Source organism: Gekko japonicus, unplaced genomic scaffold, assembly GCF_001447785.1.
Source record: "Gekko japonicus isolate JY-2015 unplaced genomic scaffold, Gekko_japonicus_V1.1 scaffold1518, whole genome shotgun sequence".
In the NCBI taxonomy this organism is placed as follows: domain Eukaryota; kingdom Metazoa; phylum Chordata; class Lepidosauria; order Squamata; family Gekkonidae; genus Gekko; species Gekko japonicus.
In genome coordinates, this window is record NW_015168092.1 from 434,209 (window position 1) to 453,989 (window position 19,781).

The 19,781-nt window shown below is 44.4% G+C and overlaps 1 protein-coding gene across 2 annotated transcripts in view; it reads right to left on the reverse strand.

Annotated features, from left to right (window-relative positions):
* Nucleotides 1-19,396, reverse strand: part of PRIMA1 (proline rich membrane anchor 1) — an 86,417-nt gene extending 67,021 nt beyond the window's left edge. For both annotated transcript variants that reach the window (XR_001482618.1, XM_015414742.1), the window contains exon 1: nucleotides 19,287-19,396. Coding sequence is in view for 1 of the 2 variants with exons in the window: in XM_015414742.1 (XP_015270228.1) it covers nucleotides 19,287-19,379 (93 nt within the window). In the remaining variant the exon portion in view is untranslated. The remainder of the gene's footprint in view (nucleotides 1-19,286) is intronic.
* Between the last annotated feature and the right edge of the window lie 385 nt (nucleotides 19,397-19,781).

Genomic DNA, 19,781 nt, shown 5'->3' on the forward strand with positions numbered 1-19,781 from the left:
TGTGACCTTGGGTCAGTCACAAGTTCTCTCAGAGCTGTTCTCTCAAGAGCTCTCTCAGCCCCACCTACCTCACAGGGTGTCTGTTCTGGGGAGGGGAAGGGAAAGGAGACTGTAAACTGCTCTGAGACTCCAAGTGAAGGGCCAAGTATGAATCCAATCTCTTCTTCTTCTGCAGAGGGAGAAAAAAGGGATCTCCATAAGGACAGCAGCAGTAGGCATGTAAATTTCTGCTATGCTTGCAGTTCCCAGGAATATTAATTTATTTATCTATTTATTTATTACATTTTTATGCTTCGTTTTCTCCTGTACGATCTTCCGTGTGGTCTCGGAGCAGACTATGGCAATGGATGTGATTTAAAAGACGCCGAGCTTGCTTACACCCAATTGAAATAAGTACAGCTTAACTGTACACAGGAATGTTTGAGACTCCTTCATTTCGGTAGGCTTCAGGCACATTTAAATTATTCTGGATTATACCCAGCAACTAAAATCATTTACGCTTGTGTTGAAATTTATCCCAAGGCAGCCCATTATTATATCATTAAATTTAGGTATAAAATTAATTGCTGTTCACAGTAGGGGCCTTTTTTTTTTACTCACACCCAAGGAACGGTATTAGCGGTGACCTCCCAGGTCATTTTAGTCCATGTGATTATTATATAATGTTAATCCTCTGTAAAGTAAACTGTGGTTTCTTTGACCTTCTTTGCTAACAGCATGAAAATTACTTCCACAGTATGTACACCCGTCTCATCAAGTTGGGGGGGGGGGAGGAAAAAGCTAACAAATCCACTCTTCATGTGTAAGTACAATGTGCATCATCACATGCCTAGATGCAGAAATGTAAAGCATTCTTTCTCTGATGCCTTGAAGACAGCACTTTGCATCTCAAAGACCTAAGGGTAAGGGGCAGGGGAGAGGTAAGAGAATGGAAAAAGCTGTGCCTAGATGAACTGAAAAGAACTTCCAAATACCACACACACACACACAAAACCGTTGAGTATTTTAAACAGCTGGTCAACATCTATGACCATGGGGGGTGGGGGGGAGAACCCTGCATTTATCCACATAAAGTATAACAACAATCCTCTTGTGCTGAAGCGGTATTTTTTTAAAATCGCAGAATGCATCAAAAAGTTATCAGGGACTTTCGAAACCTCCTTGAGCACCAAGGACCCAGTGCATATGTAACACCAGGTATATATTATCAACTCCTGCTGTACCTGGTTAATTCAGAGAGGCTTACCGCAGTTCCCCCTCCCTCCAAATGCAAATATTTCTCTCCCAAAAAGGGTTACGAGGGGATAAAGAAGGCAAATTTTTAAAACTGACAATTTACAGATATGAAGCCTTGATACTTTCAAAACAGACAACAATAATCCAGTGTGGTGTAGTGGTTAAGAGTATCAAGCTGTAGCTGGGGAGACCGGGGTTCAAGTTCCCACTTGGCTATGAAGAGATCCTATGCAGAGACCCTTAAGTTGCGAAACAGTCACATTTTCTGTCTAAACTGCAGTACAAAAGGGTTGTAAGGATAAAATGGAGAAAAGGGGGGGTCATGTGCAATCCACCCTCTACGCTGTAGAGTCTTGTGAGCAAAACTTCTACTTCGTGAGCTACTGGCATTAAAGTTGTGAGCGAGCAATTTGGCTACTGCATAAATTAGTTTGCTCTGGAGCCATCCTTCCTGAACTAAGACAAAAATGTGTGAGCCGGAGGCTAAAAACTGTGAGTTAGCTCACACTAACTCAACTTAGAGGGAACACTGGTCATGTGTACTTATTTGAGCTTCTCGAAGGAAAGGCAAGAGAAAAAAAATAACCAGAAATGCCCATAACAGCCACCAGGGGCAGTAATATTCCTCAGTGATAAATGATCACTAAGTGATCAAGAGGGGGCTACAAGCTTGTGTACTCCCTCCTCATACCTCATCCTTTCTTCAATATGAATCCTCCCTCTCATGGCCTTTTAAAATGTGCAACCAGACACAAAATGTGCAGTTCCGGGTGTATTATTAGCTGATATGAAAAAGTGATTGATAACAATGTGAAAAGTAAGGTATGGTTGGCAACTCTGTTACGGAAATCCCTGGCTATTTGGGGGCAGTGCTGCCAGACGGTGGAATCTGGAGAGGAAAGGGAGCTCAGTGAGGATCTGATGCCAATACAGACCACCCACCAGAGCTACCATTTCCGCCAGGATAACTGTTCTCTATAGTCTGGATATCAGTTGTAATTCCTGGAGAACATCAGGCCTCACCTTGAGGTTGGTGAAAGTTAAGCAGGCAAGGTTAATCCCCAGACCCTGATTTAAGCATACCCCTTTCTCTTCCCCCAGACAAGAGACTCCCTGCATACTGCAATCCTATTCTCCACAGATTCTTTTGAACTATGGTGCTGGAGAAGACTCTTGAGAGTCCCTTGGATTGCAAGATCAAATCAGTCAATCCTAAAAGAAATCAACCCTGACTGTTCCCTGGAAGGCCAGATACTGAAACTGAAGCTCAAATACCTTGGCCAACAAATGAGAAGGGAGCACTCACTGGAGAAGACCCTGATGCTGGGAAAGATTGAAGGTCAAAGAAGAAGGGAACGGCAAAGGATGAAATGGTTAGACAGTGTTATCGAGGCAACGAACATGAAATTAAGCAAACTCCCGAGAATGACAGAAGACAGGAGGGCCTGGTGTGATGTCGTCCATGGGGTCGCGAAGAGTCGGACTCGACTGTGCGACTGAACGACAACAATCTCCACAGTTGTTCAAAAGTGAAGGAAATGGACACCTCATTCCTAAAAGACACGTGAAGTTACCAATGTCTAGATAAATGTGGTAATAACAAACAAACAGCCAACATGACAACCATAACAGTAGGGCTGGCGGCTTACTTGCCATGGTGGGCAATCTCCCACCGCCACCTCCCAGCTCTTGCTGCTCCTGAAATGACTGGCAGAGGCAAAGTGTTGTCAATGCATCAATGTCACTTCCAGCTAAAATCTAGAAGTGATGTTGTCAACACGACATCTCTTTCTGTAGAGATCAGTGAAATCCTAGAGAATTGCTAACGTCAGTTTTGGCTTTTAGCCAGACATGATGTCCACATGGCAACGTCGTTTCCCCCGATATCTCCTGGGTTCTTGGCATGTACCTGGCAACTGTACTTAACAAGGACCTTTCTGGGGCAAAGCTACATGAAATATTTTGTGTTTGGTTTTCCCCTTAGGGTTTTTTTTTTTAAAAAAAAAATATATATATCTCACTCCAAATAAACTTCTGTTGGATTTCTTGATGCCTTTTGCATAAAGCTTGTCTACAACACTATAACAGTCTTTGGCATTAGTACTGTCAAGTTTCCAGGTCCGAGGGTATTCTTGCACTCTGTGAAGGCTTTTCAGTATCACAGAATGCAAATCTAAGCAAAAATCCACCAAAACATGTGCACAAACATACAGAAACAATGCACAGGTTTATTGTAGGTTCACACAAATTATAACCATATACCATTGGGCAGCCCCACATTGAAAAGCTCTCCTTTCCCCTGTTGGCTCGGGATTATGTACGTTAACCAGAGTTAAGACTAAAATAGGATCACGTAACTTGTAACTCACCATGCTATATGAAGCTAGCCCTCCAGCCAAGTATTGTGGCCTGACAGGTGCTCACCGGTTCCCAGATACACAGAAAATCAGGAAGATTATCAGGTCCATGATAGGTCACCTTATATGGTCAGTGGGCTATGTTCAGGTTGGTCAGTCACAAGTAGTGCAGAACTGCACTAAACAGACTCCCTCTTAACCAAGATTTGCAAATTTCCTTTCAGTCTGGGTCTCACATCTTGATTGAGCACCTTGGTGAGAGTTAAAAATGGTGTGCATCACTACAGAGATAACACTGAACCATTAGAAAGGGGGATTCATAAACAACAGGGGAGGCAGGAAAGGGAGGGGATATGTGGGCTTGCAGTCTGATCCCAGTTTCTTAACCATTTCTATAAGATTGGTGGTGTTACGTCTACACTGGTCCTCACTCGCTGAACTAGCTCTGTTGTTGCAAATTCTAACAATAGATCTCACTTTCCCATACAGACATACTTAAATGTCTCTTTGTAGTAGCTCATTTGGTTCACAAGGCTCAGGCGAAGCCAGAAATAACTCATTCAAATCATTCTAATCATTGTTAGCCAATATTGTTGCTCTAATGGCAATTTCTGCAATATTTCAATGGTTAAAATACCAGCTTGCTGCAGTGCTTGAGCACCAATGATCCATATTGTTCCAGATCCCACTCTGATGTGATTTAGGCTGGCAGTGATAACAATACAGCCATCACAGGGGATGGAGGATTACATGCTTCCAATGCCCCTTGGCTACTCAATAATAAGGTACTATCCTTTTTAGTCAATGTAAGAATATAATCGCTTGACATGAGAATGCAATGCAATAATGACTATTTTAGGCAACATGTAGCCTAATGCTATGAATGCTTATAAAGTAAGTCCCAGTGATATCAATGGGGGTCTAATTCCCAGTAAGTGTACATAGGACTGAAGAACAACAGATTGGATTTATACCCCGTCCATCACTTGGTCTCAGAGCAGCTTACAATCTCCTTCTCTTCTTCTCCCCACAACAGACACCCCATGAGGTAGGTAGGGCTGAGAGAACTGTGACTGACCCAAGGTCACCCAGCTGGCTGCATGCGGAGGAATGGAATCAAACCCAATTCTCCAGATTAGAGTTTACCGCTCTTAACTACTGCACCAATTGGTGGAATGACAGGTGATGCCAAACCAGGGTTGCCAAGCCATACAAACCCTTGAGTGGTGTTATGTCACTCTAGGAATTGCCAGAAATTCTATGGTAAAACCTAGAACTATGAGAGGTTCCTTCTGGGATTCCTTGGAAGTGACGTCACAGCACACACAATACCAGCAGATTTTTTTTGTTTTTCTCCTCCTGTAGTTGCTCAAGAGTTGTAGTGGGCAATGAGGGCTGCCATAGTGGGGGACCTGGCAACCCTATGCCAAACACATCATTGCCACGGAAAATTCTGATCTCTTCTCCCCTAGCCTGTAGTTACAGAAATGTATGTGTCCATGACGTTACATATTTTCCCTTTGAGTTTCAGGTTTAAATTAAGCCTTAGTTCATTGCAGGGGCAGGTTCTGAACTAGGGATTAGATGGTGCAAGGCAGAACTCATAAGGACTTGCAAGGAGCATCTCATTTCCCACTCCCTCAATATTTCCTCTTTCCTTTCCCTAAAAGCCCTCATAGCCTTTCCCCTTTTCCTCCTTCCTTCTCTCCTTCCCACCCAACAACCAACATATGTTTATCTGACACTCTTGTCTTTGGCTTTCACCCCACCCCCACCCGCCTTTACCTAGCAAAACTAGGGCCCACATGTGGGTCTGGCAGCTAGGCCGGGCCCACTTGCATGGTAGGAAACCCTCCAAGAGTCACAGAGGGGCAGCATGCTTTCCCTGTATCCCCCTTCCCACCCTATACCTTCTCTCCCTCCTTCTGGCAACCCCCATATCCTCTCTCCTGACCTTGCCTCCTTCTCAGCCATTCACCAACCTACCTTTTATCTGCCTTCCATTTTCAGCTATATTTATTGTTTATTTGATTCATTTATACCTTGCCTTTCTCCACAGTAGGGAACAAAGCAGCTTACATCAATCTCCTTTCCTCCTTTTTAACCTCACAAGAACTCTGTGATGTAAGTTAGACTGAAAGTATGTGACTAACATCACCTGGTGAGTTTCCAAAGCAGAGAGGTGATTTGCACCTGGATCTCCCAGACCCTGCTCTGAAGCTCTAGCCACTACAGCCAGAGGATGGTTTCTGTTGAACAGTAGCAAGCAAGAGTCATGCAGTCAGGAGGAATCAAGTCACCCAGTCGTTGCTGCCAGGCCTACTCCAGTAAGTCCTCCCTCAAAGGCCAAAATAGCCCTTGAAAAGGCCCTGGCCCTTTCCCCTGCCTTTTACTAACAGAACCAAGCCTTGAATGCTGTGGTTGCCTAGCAATGACCACTGAGGGCATCCATTTCTTAAAGCTACAGGTGCTCCTTTTATCATTTTGGGGGGTTTTAATCCCCAATGATTTTTTAAAAATGTTTTGGATTTTTCTGCAAACCTGGGTTGTTTGAGTTTGAGGTATCTAGGTGAGTTGAGTTGAGGTGTCTAGAAAAATTAGGGATGCCATCCCCCGCTAGAGGTGGGGGATCCCTGATTTTTGGGCCTCTTCCCTGCCACCAACCAACTGGCTCGGGCAGGGAATCCCGCCCCCAAACATGATGTAATGACATCACATGGAAGTGAAGTCATCACACTGGTGATGCTGCATGGCATTTTGGGCAAAACTCTATAGTTACCATACAGTTCATGGGTCCAGTCTCTAGATTTAAGTATCCTCAGATTTAGCTGACTTCACTTTTAGAATATACAAGTATGGACCTGTAAGACTTGAAAGCCATGCCAGGCCCATCTTCCCAACCACTTTGTTGCTGGGCCTGGCATGGCTTCTGGGTTCTAAGACAGGTAGGTGTTTCTCTGCACTTGTGCAGAGAATAATCTTTTATTTTGGGAGGAATTCAACCCCCCCCCCCAATGTATTTTTTAAAGATTTCACTTGCTGGGCCTGGCATGGCTTCTGGGTTCCAAGGTAGGTGCAGAGAATGATCTTTTATTTTGGAAGGAATTCAAAACCACCCCCCCAATGTATTTTTTAAAGATTTCAGATTTTTCTGCAAACTTGGGGAAGTGGTAAGCTTGTAGGAAAATCAGTGTGGCCCAGATCCATGGATTTAGACATCCACAGATGGGGGCCACATTTCACTGTTAGAGATAAAGATGAGTGCTTAGTCTCCTATAGTGCAATCCTAAACAGAGTCAGTGGACTCTGAAGGGTGATATGCTGCTTAGGACTGCAGTGTCAGCCACTAGGCTACTTTAGTCTTTACTGAATTAGAAGCTAAGCAGCTAAGAACATCAGTGGTAGAAAACCTGAACTAACCCAAGGTCTACCAGAATAAAATTCTTAGAAAAGGCCATGATGGGAATTGTGGAAGCTTTCATAGTATAATATTGTAAGAAATGGTGAAGTGATGGACACAACAGGGGTTTTGGTGAGATGAAGTGTAGGACACAAGAGAATGACACCAAACTGGTCTTGAAAGGGGCCCTGGAACTGAAAGCAATTAGAACAATTAGAATTCAGCACAACCTGTGTAAGACTTTGAAAATGTTCCAAGTTACCTCAAAATACATGAAAGAGCTCCCATTAATGTTTTCACAGGGGAAAGGACTATTTAAGAAATGAAGCTCTTAAAACAAAACTGAACATCTGATATTATTACGAAATATGGGGAAAGTCTGTTGCTCTCACAAAATGTGATGACTCAAACGACATGCAATTGCTTTTTTTTCCTTTCTCTAGTAGTGAGAATCAGCTTGGCAGATTACAAGGCAACAAAGCTTTGCCCTTCAATGAAAGATCTGGCTAAATATAGGTCTGTCACAAATTTCCCAGTTCATTTTACCTTGTAAGGACTTACCAAACTAATATCAGACTAGTTTCTATTTAGCTTCTTACACCAAAAAAAACACCTTCTTTGGTGTAAGTTTGTTCACAACACTTGGGGGGAGGGATTCGCTGACTGGAAGGTCCTGTCAGCTTTTTCAGTGTCAACTCCTGACAGAGGAGAACATGGTTATGAACTTTTGTCCCATTACCCTCCCAGAGGCCTGGTCTGCACATGAAGCAGAATGACATGGCAGGGAACTGAGGTGATCCAACAGACTGTACACTTTGGATTGTAGCAGAAAGATTACATTGTTCAAAGTTCCCTACATTAATAAGAAGGAAAACAGTACAACGTGTAAAGGCCTAGGGTAGATCTTTTTCTCTCTACAATACCACTTTTTTATTTATATGGAATTTTTACATGAGGGAACATTAAAAATGTGACCCACCAAAGTCCATTTTAATGCTTCAGGATTCTATCATCTTGTTCTGCTGCAGGCCTAAAAAAGAAATCATTTCAGATGAATCTACTCTGAACTTAAATACGGTCAATAACATATTAATTTCTTAACCTATGGATTTTGGTAGTCTGTACTTTTAAATACTTTTTGATTTATGAATGAATGTATTTTGTGAAGGGGGTAGGAATTCTCTGATATTAATGAGGAGCAGGGCAGAACAACACCACAAAACTATAAAGTATGTTTATAAAAGTGACCAGAAATAAGTGACTTCTCTATCAACATCCATGCAGTTTCTGTGTCCCAGATTCTAAACATGTTTACACATAATTACCCCTCACTGAGTTCAATGAACTTACTTCCTTACGAAGTGTGTTTATACTTCAGCATTAGTTTACAACTCAGGTGGTCCTCTATTGCAGTCCTCTAGGAAGAGGATTGCATTTCTGAATTAAAAAGAAAAAAACTCCCTGCAGGTAGGAAACCAGCTTAGCAGGCAGTGTTTCTCTCAAATGTGTTAGTTTCCATTGTGTAGGACTTCGGCTACGGTCACACGCACTAAATAATCTACTTTCAATCCACTTTAAGTGCACTTTCCAACTGGATTTGACTGTGTGAACTGGCAAAATCCAGGTGGAAAGTGGATTGTTTAGTGTGCGTGACCGCATTCTTCTGGTATGCTGAAAAACATTGCAAAGAGTGTTCTTGCCTGTAATCTGAAGTAGCCTACCGCTTCATTCCTAAAGCAGCTCCACATGTAGAGTCAGCCTAAATGAAACAGTAACACACAACTGCAGGTAAGAGGCCTAATAAAGACACAATCCCTGCTGTACCTACACACATCAACCCCTTTAACAGATTAACCCACCTCACGAGCACACTTGTGTGCCATGAACAAAAAGAGAAGCACCACTCCAGGGGTCCCTCGTCTGCCCACATTAAGTGAGTCACGCCATTTCTGCACCGCATTATCTTAGCACCCACTATCATTTCAGCAACACATTTCTGCAGCACACTGGCAAGCAGGTGTGCTTGTCTGAGAAGGAAAGCAGCGAGACATGCAATAATCCATCTGCACACTTCACAGCTGAAGTTTATCTCAGTATGTGCATGACAGGCGATTACTCTACAATGTACATGAATAGTCTCAATGGCATATTTCCAATCCTGTGCAAATAAGATAAGTGTGTGTGACAGATTTAATGTCTTCTTGTGGATTCAAGAAAGCCTCTGCCAAGCGGTGTGATGGTAACTCCTCCATACAATTCATACTGCCCAATGAGACTCGAATTTGGTTTTGTTCTCAATTCACTCCACTTATAAGTCAGAAGCTGAACCTTCTATCTGGTCCTATTCTATTGTTGCCATTGTTAAAATAAGCAGAACCTTACAAATATTCAATGATGCACTTGCTTTGTTTGCAAAATATCTTCTCGGTGCCCATTCATATCACACGCAAAGGGTGTGCATGCCATTCATATACGTCTGTCTCAGATCCCATCCACATATATACCATTTCCAGAACTCACTCACCCACACAGCCTCCTCCTGCCTTCTCCACACATTATGCTCCTTTCCCCATCAACAGCCGACATCACCATTTCTATCCCTAAGCACTTTCTTGTGATGAATGTAACCCCATAACTAGGGAGTCAAGTCCTAGTACATTCAGTCAAATGTGTACAGCCCCATGCTTACAACTTAGGAGTCATGAATGTTCACACAAAAAATTCACGATAATGCAATTATAGAGTTAGATTTGGACCAGGGAGGCCGAAGTTCAAACCCCCACTCTGCCATGACGCTCACTCGGTAAGCTTGGGACGGTCACTCTCTCTCAGCCTAACCTACCTCGAAGAGTTGATGTGAGCCCGCCTTGGTGGGGAGGGCAGGGTATAAAATAAATAAATAAGAATAAAGGGATGGGGCATGCGTGCATTCAGTGCTGGGTTCTCAAAAGGAAGGCTGGTCTTAATATATAACAAATAAACGATGCAGCAGCTTTAGGACAGAACTCTTGTTTTGTTAAACTGAAGCAGCAACTCTGGCAACTCCGATCTACAAGGTTAACAGCTCACTCAAAGTGGTGGGAAGGTATCAAATGCTGTCTTCAGTGTCCATCTCAGGGTTTGTTTGTTCTTTGCCCCTTTTCAAGCCCTGTGTCTTAGGGTGGGGAACAGCCACTGCCAGTCTGAGTAGACAATACTGATCTTGGACCAACGGTCATAAAACAACTTCAAAGTTGGGCCCTCCCTATCTTCCTGGGGAGGGCCCTCCATAATGCTGGAGCTGCCACTCCAAAAGAATGCGCCTATGCTACGGCCAAGCAGACATTTCCAAAGGAGGCTTCAGCCAGGAGGAAACCCTGAGAAGATCCTGAGGTGCCAAACAGACTTGTAAAAAATAAACAAGCAAAAAAAGAAAAAAGGGCATATAAACAACCTTCTGACAAGGCAGCTTTACATCTGTGTGTGTTTCTTTTCTTTTCTTTTTTAGATGTCAAGGATACACTCCACAAAACCCTTGCTAACTCCCTAGGACAGCTTCATACTCACTGTGCGCAAGATCACTCTTCTTTCCATGGTATCAGAAGCCACTGCAAGTGAGGAGAATGAGCTGTATATAATCCTAAAATCCCCGATGCCCCCCATTTACCTCCAAGGTTCTCCAAGATCCGTAGATTGCCTCCTAGTGGACTATGTTTCCCCCATTAAAAGTCACTGTACTCTACCACAAACAAAATGCTTACAGCTCCCTTGACACTAACAGGTTTAGATACAAAGACAGGACAAATAATTGAGAAAAAGCACAAATGTTATCTGTGTGGATCAGCTAACGATTACTGTGAAGAGTGATGATGTCTTACTTTAATGAACACAAAAATAATTTTATTCCCTTTTTTGCTCCAGTACTCAGATGTGCCACTACGGATAACTCAGAACTGAAGGAAAGAGGCAGCTACTTTTCATCCTGACATCGCTGCCAAAAAAGACACACTGAGCCAGATGCTTATTCTCTTCTTCTGCCTGTATTTGATTTCAAAGCTAAGCAAGAACAGCTAGAGACTGTCAGGGAAGTTCTTAGTTCCACAGTAGCATTTCTACTCTTCCTGTTGTGAAACTACAGATATGAAAAGTGAGATTCAAGTTCAGTAGCACCTTTAAAGACCAAGAAGATTTCCAGGGTATAGCCCAGACAAGCTCAATCTTGTCAGAACTCAGAAGCTAAGCAGGGTCAACTCTGGCAAGTACTTGGATGGGAGACCTCCTTTGAATACCAGCATTTGGGAGGTGAGGGCAGGCTTTATTCAGCCACCTCTCTGAATATCCCCCAGGCCCCCAGTAGGGGTCAGTCACCAGAGGTCGCCAAGACTTCCAGGTGCACACACACACACACACACACATATAAGAAAATACCCTCCAAAAGGAGATTTCCAGGGTATAAGAAGAAAAAGAGATTGAATTTCTACCCCGCCCTTCACTAGTTGAAGGAGTCTAAGAGCAGTTTACAATCTCCTTTCCCTTCCCCTGCCCACAACAGATACCCTGTGAGGTAAGTGGGGCTGAGAGAGCTCTTTCAAGGACTGCTCTTGAGAGAACAGCTCTGAGAGAACTTGTGACTGACCCAAGGTAATGTCAATAGCTGCATGTGGATGAATGTGGGAAATCAAACCTGGTTCTCCCAGATTAGAGTCCGCACTCCTAACTACTACACCAAACTGACTTTCAAAAGTCAAAGCTCCCTTGGTCAGATACAAGTAGGAATGGAGACCCCTGAGACCTTTTATCGCAGTCAGAACTGGGAGTGGTGTTGCAAAGAAGTTAGTCAGGATTCAAAGGCACAATGCACAATGTAATCAGTGTGACTGGAGCAAGGAAAAAATGCTCTGGGGCAGATGTGAAGGAGACAGGGAAGCAGTCACAGGACTTCTGTACACCGGTGGAATTATGGCAGAAATGGGCTCAATGACAAGAGACCACTTCTGCTCCTGGAACAGGGACACCTTCCATCCACCTGAGAGGCTATTTACACAACGCAGTAGTATTCTTCCTGATTTTCAATAGCTCATTGATAACTGACCGATGTCTAGTTATAATTAGCCTGCTGTTTTCTTGAGAGCGTGAACAAAAATACACTAAATCTTGGCAGGAGAGAGGCCCCCTTTATGGTGGTGCAAAACATGTTGATTCCAACAAGAAAACGCATCATCTGCTCAAAAAACTTTCCATAATCTACAACAGAAAGACCCGCTCTTTCATTGCAAAATCAGACTGACAAAAAGATAAGACGGGGGCATGCCTAAGCTAGGTGGGGCAATGAGATGGTAGAATGCTGGGGTGGTACGAATGGACTGCAACCCTTCAGACAGCATGGAGGGGATTCCAACTTCTTTCAGTTACATAAATTCCGCACACAGAGAAAACAAACACAGCAAGAAGAAATGTCCCACTCATTCTCTTTGCATGCTGTCCTGGTTTTCTATTTGCCCTGAATCTTGAAAACGCAGGGGAATGTTCCCCGGTATCCTCCACTCACAATCTAAAAGCGAGAGGTCTGCCACCCTCATCCTCCTCCCTATGTGCACTGTGCCTTTTCCTATGACATCCTGGGAACTCTCCTCCTGTGTGAAAGGAATGGGGTGGACAGAGAGGGGAAGAGCATGCGGGAGCGCTGAGAATTCTCCTCAGTGGTCTGCAGTTCCCAAGATTTCCATGACAGTCCAAGTGACATTAAACGGACAACGGTTTGTGGTTTTAAAGGTGTTTCTGTATCACAGAAAACATGGAACAGTAGGAAAGGGTAGATGAGAGGGGCAGAAGCAGACAAAGCTGTGACGAACAATGGCAACATGCAAAACTTTATTACCATAAACGGGTTCTCACATCCATACTCTCAAGCTGGGCCCTCGGTCTTCAGGTGTGCCAGAGTTCCACAGCCTGAGTGGGAACTGTGCCACTACAGGTGGGGGAGCCACAAGGACTCCCAGGGGGCATCTCATTTTCCTCTCCCTCACTCTTTTCCATAGCCTTTTCCTTTCTCTTGCTTCCTTCTCTCCTTCCTACCCACCAGCCAACCTAACTTTATCCACCACCACCACCCCACCTTCAGCTTTCTCTGACTCCCTCCCCCTGGCATCTTCTCCCTGGATAATGTCCAGCCCAGTTGCATGGTACTAGCCCGCCTGGGGCCAGCTGCATGGGGGAGAACCCACAAGGACTTGTGAGGGGCACTTTACCTGCCCTCTCTCCACGCACTTTCTCTCCTGCAGCCAGCCCCCATATCCTTGATTTTCCCAGTTTCCTTCTCTCCTTCCCACTCACCCACTTTCTATCCACCCCCATAAGAACATAAGAGACGCCAATGTTGGATCAGGCCAAAGGCCCATCCAGACCAACACTCTGTCACACAGTGGCCAGAAATACCAGGTGCCATCAGGAGCTATACCTTGTGGCTAATAGCCACTGATGGACCTCTGCTCCATATGCCTATCTAATTCCCTTTTGAAGCCGTCCATGCTTGTAGCCGCCACCACCTCCTGTGGCAGTGAATTCCATGTGTTAATCACTCTTTGGGTGAAGAAGTACCTCCTTTTATCCGTTCTAACCCGACCGCTCAGCAATTTCATGGAGTGCCCACGGGTTCTTATATTGTGAGAAAGGGAGAAAAGTACCTCTTTCCCCACCTGCTCTATCCCATGCATAATCTTATAAACCTCGATCATGTCACCCCTCAGGTGTCGTTTCTCCAAGCTAAAGAGCCCTAAGCGCTTTAACCTTTCCTCATAGGGAACCATCTTCACCTATATTTATTATTTATTTACTTCATTTATATCCCGCCTTTCTCCCCAGCAGCTCTCTCCTCCATTTGATCCTCACACCAACCCTGTGAAGTAGGCTAAGCTGAGAATGTGAGACTGGCCCAAAGTCACCCAGTGACCTTCCATGACAGAATGGGGATTCCAACCTGTGTCTCCCAGACCATAGTCTAACCCATTACATTAGACTGGACTTCCTGGAGTAGCTGCTGTTGGACAAAAGTAAGCAATCCGGTTGCCTAGCATCAGTCACTGAGGGCATTTGTTTCTTAAAACAACAGGTTCTACTTCTGTTATTGGGGGGGGGGGAACTCCCTATTTTTTTTTTTCAAGATACCAGATTTGTCTGGGGCATTTTTCAGGTCTGAAGAAGGAGAGGAAGAGAAAGAAAGAGACCTGAGGTATTTTTCAGGTTTGGAAATATATCTGTATGTATGTATGTGTATGTATGTGCATACACACACACACACACACACATATATCTCCAGACCTGATATATTTCAAATAAATAAATACCCAAATAAATATGCCCTTCACTGTGATTATGTGGAATTTTCTGTTTTACCTCCCTTTGGAATAGGTCAATCCAACAGAAGAAGGATGGCAACATATCTTTGATAAGCCCGGGACCATCAGGATTTGTGGTAAGCAAGGACAGGGAGTTTTCACATATTGGTCTTGATAGCCAGCTATTATTGGTTGTAGCCAGTAACAGTCAGGTTTCGCCTTTTCTGCTCCCTATCAGTGTACTATCTTCCTCTGTAGCACCTGCCCAGCAAAGTGCTGTAGCTCCTCACCACCTGCTCATGATGCACCCCAGCTCAAGACAAGGAACTCCCATTACTGAGCAGACAGAAGACTTACCTGATAGTTTTCAAGATTATACTTCTAGCTACCAGTGATGACCTGACAACTATAGACAGAGCTTGCTAGGAGGAGAAAAGTGCCTGTCCCTCTAACAGTTGCTTAGAATAGAGAGGTTTGGCAGATGTTGTTTCTGTTGCTGCTGCAGAACCGCCCCTGCTGAAATCCCCTGTTTTAAAAATATTTAGGCTCCACCTTCCCATGCCCACATAGAATCTGGCAGTTTTGTGTAACATGGATCTTAGCAAAATGGTTTTCACTAGATCTAAAGCCCTACATGGCTTGGGAGTGGGGTGTCTGAGGGACCACCTTCTCCCACACATTCCTGCCAGGGAATTAAGGTCACTGGGAGAGGCCCTCCTGATGGTCCCATCAACCAAAGAAGCTTGCCTGTTGGGCACATGAGAATGGTTATTTTATTTATATTTGTAAGCCGTCTTCTGCAAAGCTAAAAACATGGCTAACAAATGTTTTAAATAAACAAATATCTCATTTGAAGACAGCACGGAGGTTGAAATCATTCAGAAACTAGCTTTGCTTAGCCAACTAGCTCAGGAGGGCGGTTTGTCTTGAAAGTCTACTGAGGGTTGCCAACCAGCCTGGAATAAAATCTCTTGTCCCTTTAACAAGAGTTTAATGGGATGTTATCTACCAGGAGATGTTATCTATCTCCACACCATGACAAGCTTCAACTCCCCATTTCCATATATTAAACCTCTATTAAAGGGGCAGGACATTTTCTCCAGGCCAGTTGGCAACACACAGTCAACTATGAAAGGGAACTGTTTTTCATCTGGATAATGCTTGATGCTAGCCCTGTATATGGAAGATCAAAAAAAATTCTCTCAAGGTATAATGAACAAAAAGGCCCATGTTCTGTCTTATTAACAACCCTTTACAACACAGTTATGCATAACTTCTATATACTTAGAGGCATGTGTAAATACTACACATTTTGAGGAACAAAGGGAAAATATATAATGCCTCCTGACAAATTAATGTAGTTTCCTGTGCTATAAAATGATGCAATTCAACCATCTAATTTAATGTGTTATTGACTTTTATATATATCACTTACAAAGCTTGCATAAAGGGTGCTTATGTAAGTTGTGGCGACCGACTGATTGATTGGAGGGTGTAGGTTTCAAAACGCAGCTCTTTTCACATAATTACATTTGCTTTTAAACATGCACAGTTTCAATTACACAAGCTAGTTTAGCCACCCGGATTCCAGAACGAGGCAGGCGGCAGAATGAGATCCTGATTTTGCAATTGGATGGCTGGCAGATCTTAAGGCGAGAGGCACAAAAGAAAGTTAAGCCAAGAAAGCATCAACAACAAAATGTGGAACCTGCCAAGTTTAGCACAGAGGGAAAGGGCAGCATTTTCCCTTTGTACGTACAGTACTCAGGTTATCAATTACTCCCTTTGACACCCAAGTTATAAGCAAGCACAGTTCTCAAAAGGGTACATTTTGATTAGGGATTTTACTGACTGCAGTCGCCTGGATTGGAAGACACCCGGCCTTATTTAGTGGAGGTGGATTCTTGCACAACATTAGACAGCAGAAATACCACCGAAGTCAGACAGATTTAATAGTAGTGCAATTGCTAGTCTATGCTATTTATTATCCCTGGATGTATCTGCAGAATGATCACCGGTTCTCCATATATTACGACACTGCACAGCAAATCAAGAGTCTGAGAGTTGGCGAAGCAGATTCCACCCGTGGAATCATAGTAACAACATACACAGTGCCAAATTGCTAACAATATTAGGCTATTGGAGAGCCCTGGCTTCTCCTACATACAGTCTTTGGACTTTGAAGCCAGCGCATTAGAAAAGACTGATGCCCTGTTCTGTATGGGAAAGCTGGATTCAACATTGCTAACCATTTGAATGAAATGGAAAAGGAATGGAATGGAAAAGGCTCAAACTTGGATTGTCATTAGTAGGGCAGCTACAGCTACAGATATTGTGGCTCACATTCTACTTGGAAGACCATCCTCTGCAAAGGAGAAATCTCTAATAAACATATTTGCATGTCAAAATACAAGAAACATGAAGGGACATCACACACATATAGTAAGCACGCCAAATGATCATAAACGCACATCTGTCACTGCTCGCTGTGTACTAATTCATGCATCACAAAATGCTGCCTCCCCAAAGTGCCAGGTTGGTTTGTTATGTCTCTGGGGTCTAGAATGCTGGCACTGAGTTAATCTGTTCTTGACTCATAAATGGAATATCTGTTTGGAAAAAAGAACTGTAGAGCTGTAAGGTGTAGAATACTATCATGTGCTAGGATTTGTGTTGCAATTGCAAAGGTCTCCAAAGTATACAAGAAGAAGGACACTTCTACGGACTCATGGACAATCCTTCACCAACACCCCATACAAAACATAAAACCATGCAAGCTCTTTTATCAAGAAAACGTGAAGTTTGTTTTCAATCCAACATATTGATCGGCAAGTGAAAAAGCCATCTTCAACAGTCACTAGCTTGACAGGGAAACAGCAACAACTAAAGATGAGGGATTCTGACTTACTGGTGCAATATTTGAAACTCTAAAATGCACATGGTGTTTGAACAAGAAAATCTTAAAAGCTCTAGACTGTTCTGGACCACAAAAGGACACTATGCATCGTCTTCAGCCAATAGTCTCCAATGGCAAAACATTCCAGATTAAAAACATCCCCGTGAAAACATCTCTCCTAGGGAAGGCAGCTCCCTGGGCCCCTCGCTTCACAGCTGAAATGGAAGGGATCCTCCTGAGAGCCATCCTAAACCTACTCTATTCTACCTTGTTCCCATTGCTTCTTCTCCTGCCCTCCAGTGGGTTCTTTATGGTAGCAAGTTCTCATTTAAGCAGCAAGGCTCTGCATTCTAAGCTGACAGTACATACTACTGGAATTATTTTATATTATTTCTTATTTCTCGGCAAGCACGGAGGAACTTGGACAGCAAATCTCCCCCACCCACCCCAAAGCAGGAAGATCTAGTTATTTAGGCCTAAATCACTTTCCAAAACGCCTTTTCTATTCTAGTTTTTTTAAAAAAAACTGCTTTAAAAGAGATTTTTTATCTATACTAGGAATATTTCTAAAACATAAGCCAAGAAAACGAGATTTCCAAATAAGCAGCTGCACGGGACTGTAGCAAAGTGCCAACATGGTCAGTGCTGGACTAGGACCTGGTAAACCTGGGTTCAAGTCCCCACTCTCCCACAGGATGTTACTGGGTGACCTTGGGCTAGCCACTCGCACTCTCACAGCACAGCCTACCTCACAATATTGTCGAGAGGATAAAATGGAGGGGCAGAGAATTATGTTGCAAGGTGCTTTGGGTCCTCAAGAGAGAAAAGCAATGGTGCCAATGCCCAAATAAATTTTTTAAAAGTGCAAAAGGACTGTGGAGCTCAGGCCCTAAATTACACTTGAGAGCATCTCTGCAAACAGATCCGCCTTATTCTGCTCACATAAAAGGTGGTGGATATTAATTCAGATGATGGCAAAGGGGCACAGCAAAGGGGCACAGCAATGGGGACCTTCCCTCCACCTGTGACGCTCCCCCCTGCAGTTCACACCCAAGTTTATGTGTGTGTTTTTTCCCTGCAAGACAGGCTCACTTCTGATTACCAAAACACAGCAAGAAGTAAAGCACCAGAAGAAACAACTAAAAAGTAAGAGAGTTCCACTCCCACCCACCCCACATGACTCCTTTGGCCCTTTAAATTGCACTACATTTTCCGCCCCCAGCCCCCCAGCCCACCCCACTTTACACATGAATTGAGCAGACGCACATTAAAAAAACACGGGCCTGCCCTTGTCACATATAGTTTGTGTCACAGCTAATAACTATGGCAACAGGAGCTTTGGTACTCACTTGACAACTCACAACAACGACCCTGTGAGATAGGTCAGGCTCAGAGTTTGTGACAGGCCCCAGGTCACCCAGAGAGCTCCCACGCTAGAAGTAGGGATTCAAACCCCAGTCTCCCAGGATCCTCATCTGACACTCTATCCCGTACGCCACACCGAATCTCGAGATACATACAGTCCTCCTAAACCTTCCAGTGCTTATTTCTACAATACCATAAGAACATACCATCCTGAACGTAAGCACTGATCATACATTGAAACTAGCAGTTTTCTTTTCTCAATGGGCCCATTTCCCAAACCTACAGTCACTGCTTCCAGGAGACTACATCTCCCTTCCAAACTCTGTCTACACTGAGCATCTCAAGCCGAGCCACCACTGCAGCAGCAGCAGCAGCTATGTTCACTTGACCAGGCAAATCCCTGCCACCCACCCCGGGTGTGTTCACATTTTACACTCTCTACCAGCAACACTTGACCCTGGTGGCGATCACTTGCTCACTTCGCTTCTGGCCTGTCCAAAGGGTCGGCCCGTTTTACTCCAGAAGTGAAGCGGCTTATTGCAAAAGTTGCTAGTGCCTCAGCCGGCAGGTGTATGTCCTGCTTCTCGAGAATGACAACAGAACGGCAAGAACTTCCACGGGAGAAAACTATTTCTCATCTTCTGTGCTCTCCGAAGAAGAAGAGCAAACCGAATGCAGACAGGAGGCGAAAACGGGGGGGGGGGGGCCCTAAGCCTTACCTGCATGAAGCCCCAGATGGGATGGAGGGTCCAGTGCAGCAGCAAAGAAGGCCAGAAGCAGTGGAGGAATAGCAAGACTTCTCGGATGAGCATCACTCCTCCGGGCGCAGGGGGGGGCTCCTTCTCCTCTCATCCTGTGTCACTAGGGGGGGGAGAGAGAGAAAGAGACGGAGAGAAATCGGACAGCAGCGACGCTGGATGGCACCCCATTCCCAGGGCGCCCGGTCCCTCCCCTCCCGTCCCCTCCCTTCCCGGAAATCGTGAGCCCGGCTTGGATATGATGGGGGGGAGAGAAAGAGCTCAGCGCGGCATCTGCCTCCGCGCAAAACGAAACAAGCAAGCGACCCCCGTCCACGCACACATACACCATAGATTAATTTTTTTTGTTTAAGTACTGGTCTTTCCTGAATGTTGGAGACAAGCCTAGCCCCCCCCCCCAACAGCCAAGACCCTCCAGGCTGAAGAGGCGGGGGGGGGGGGGGGGGGGGGGGCGGC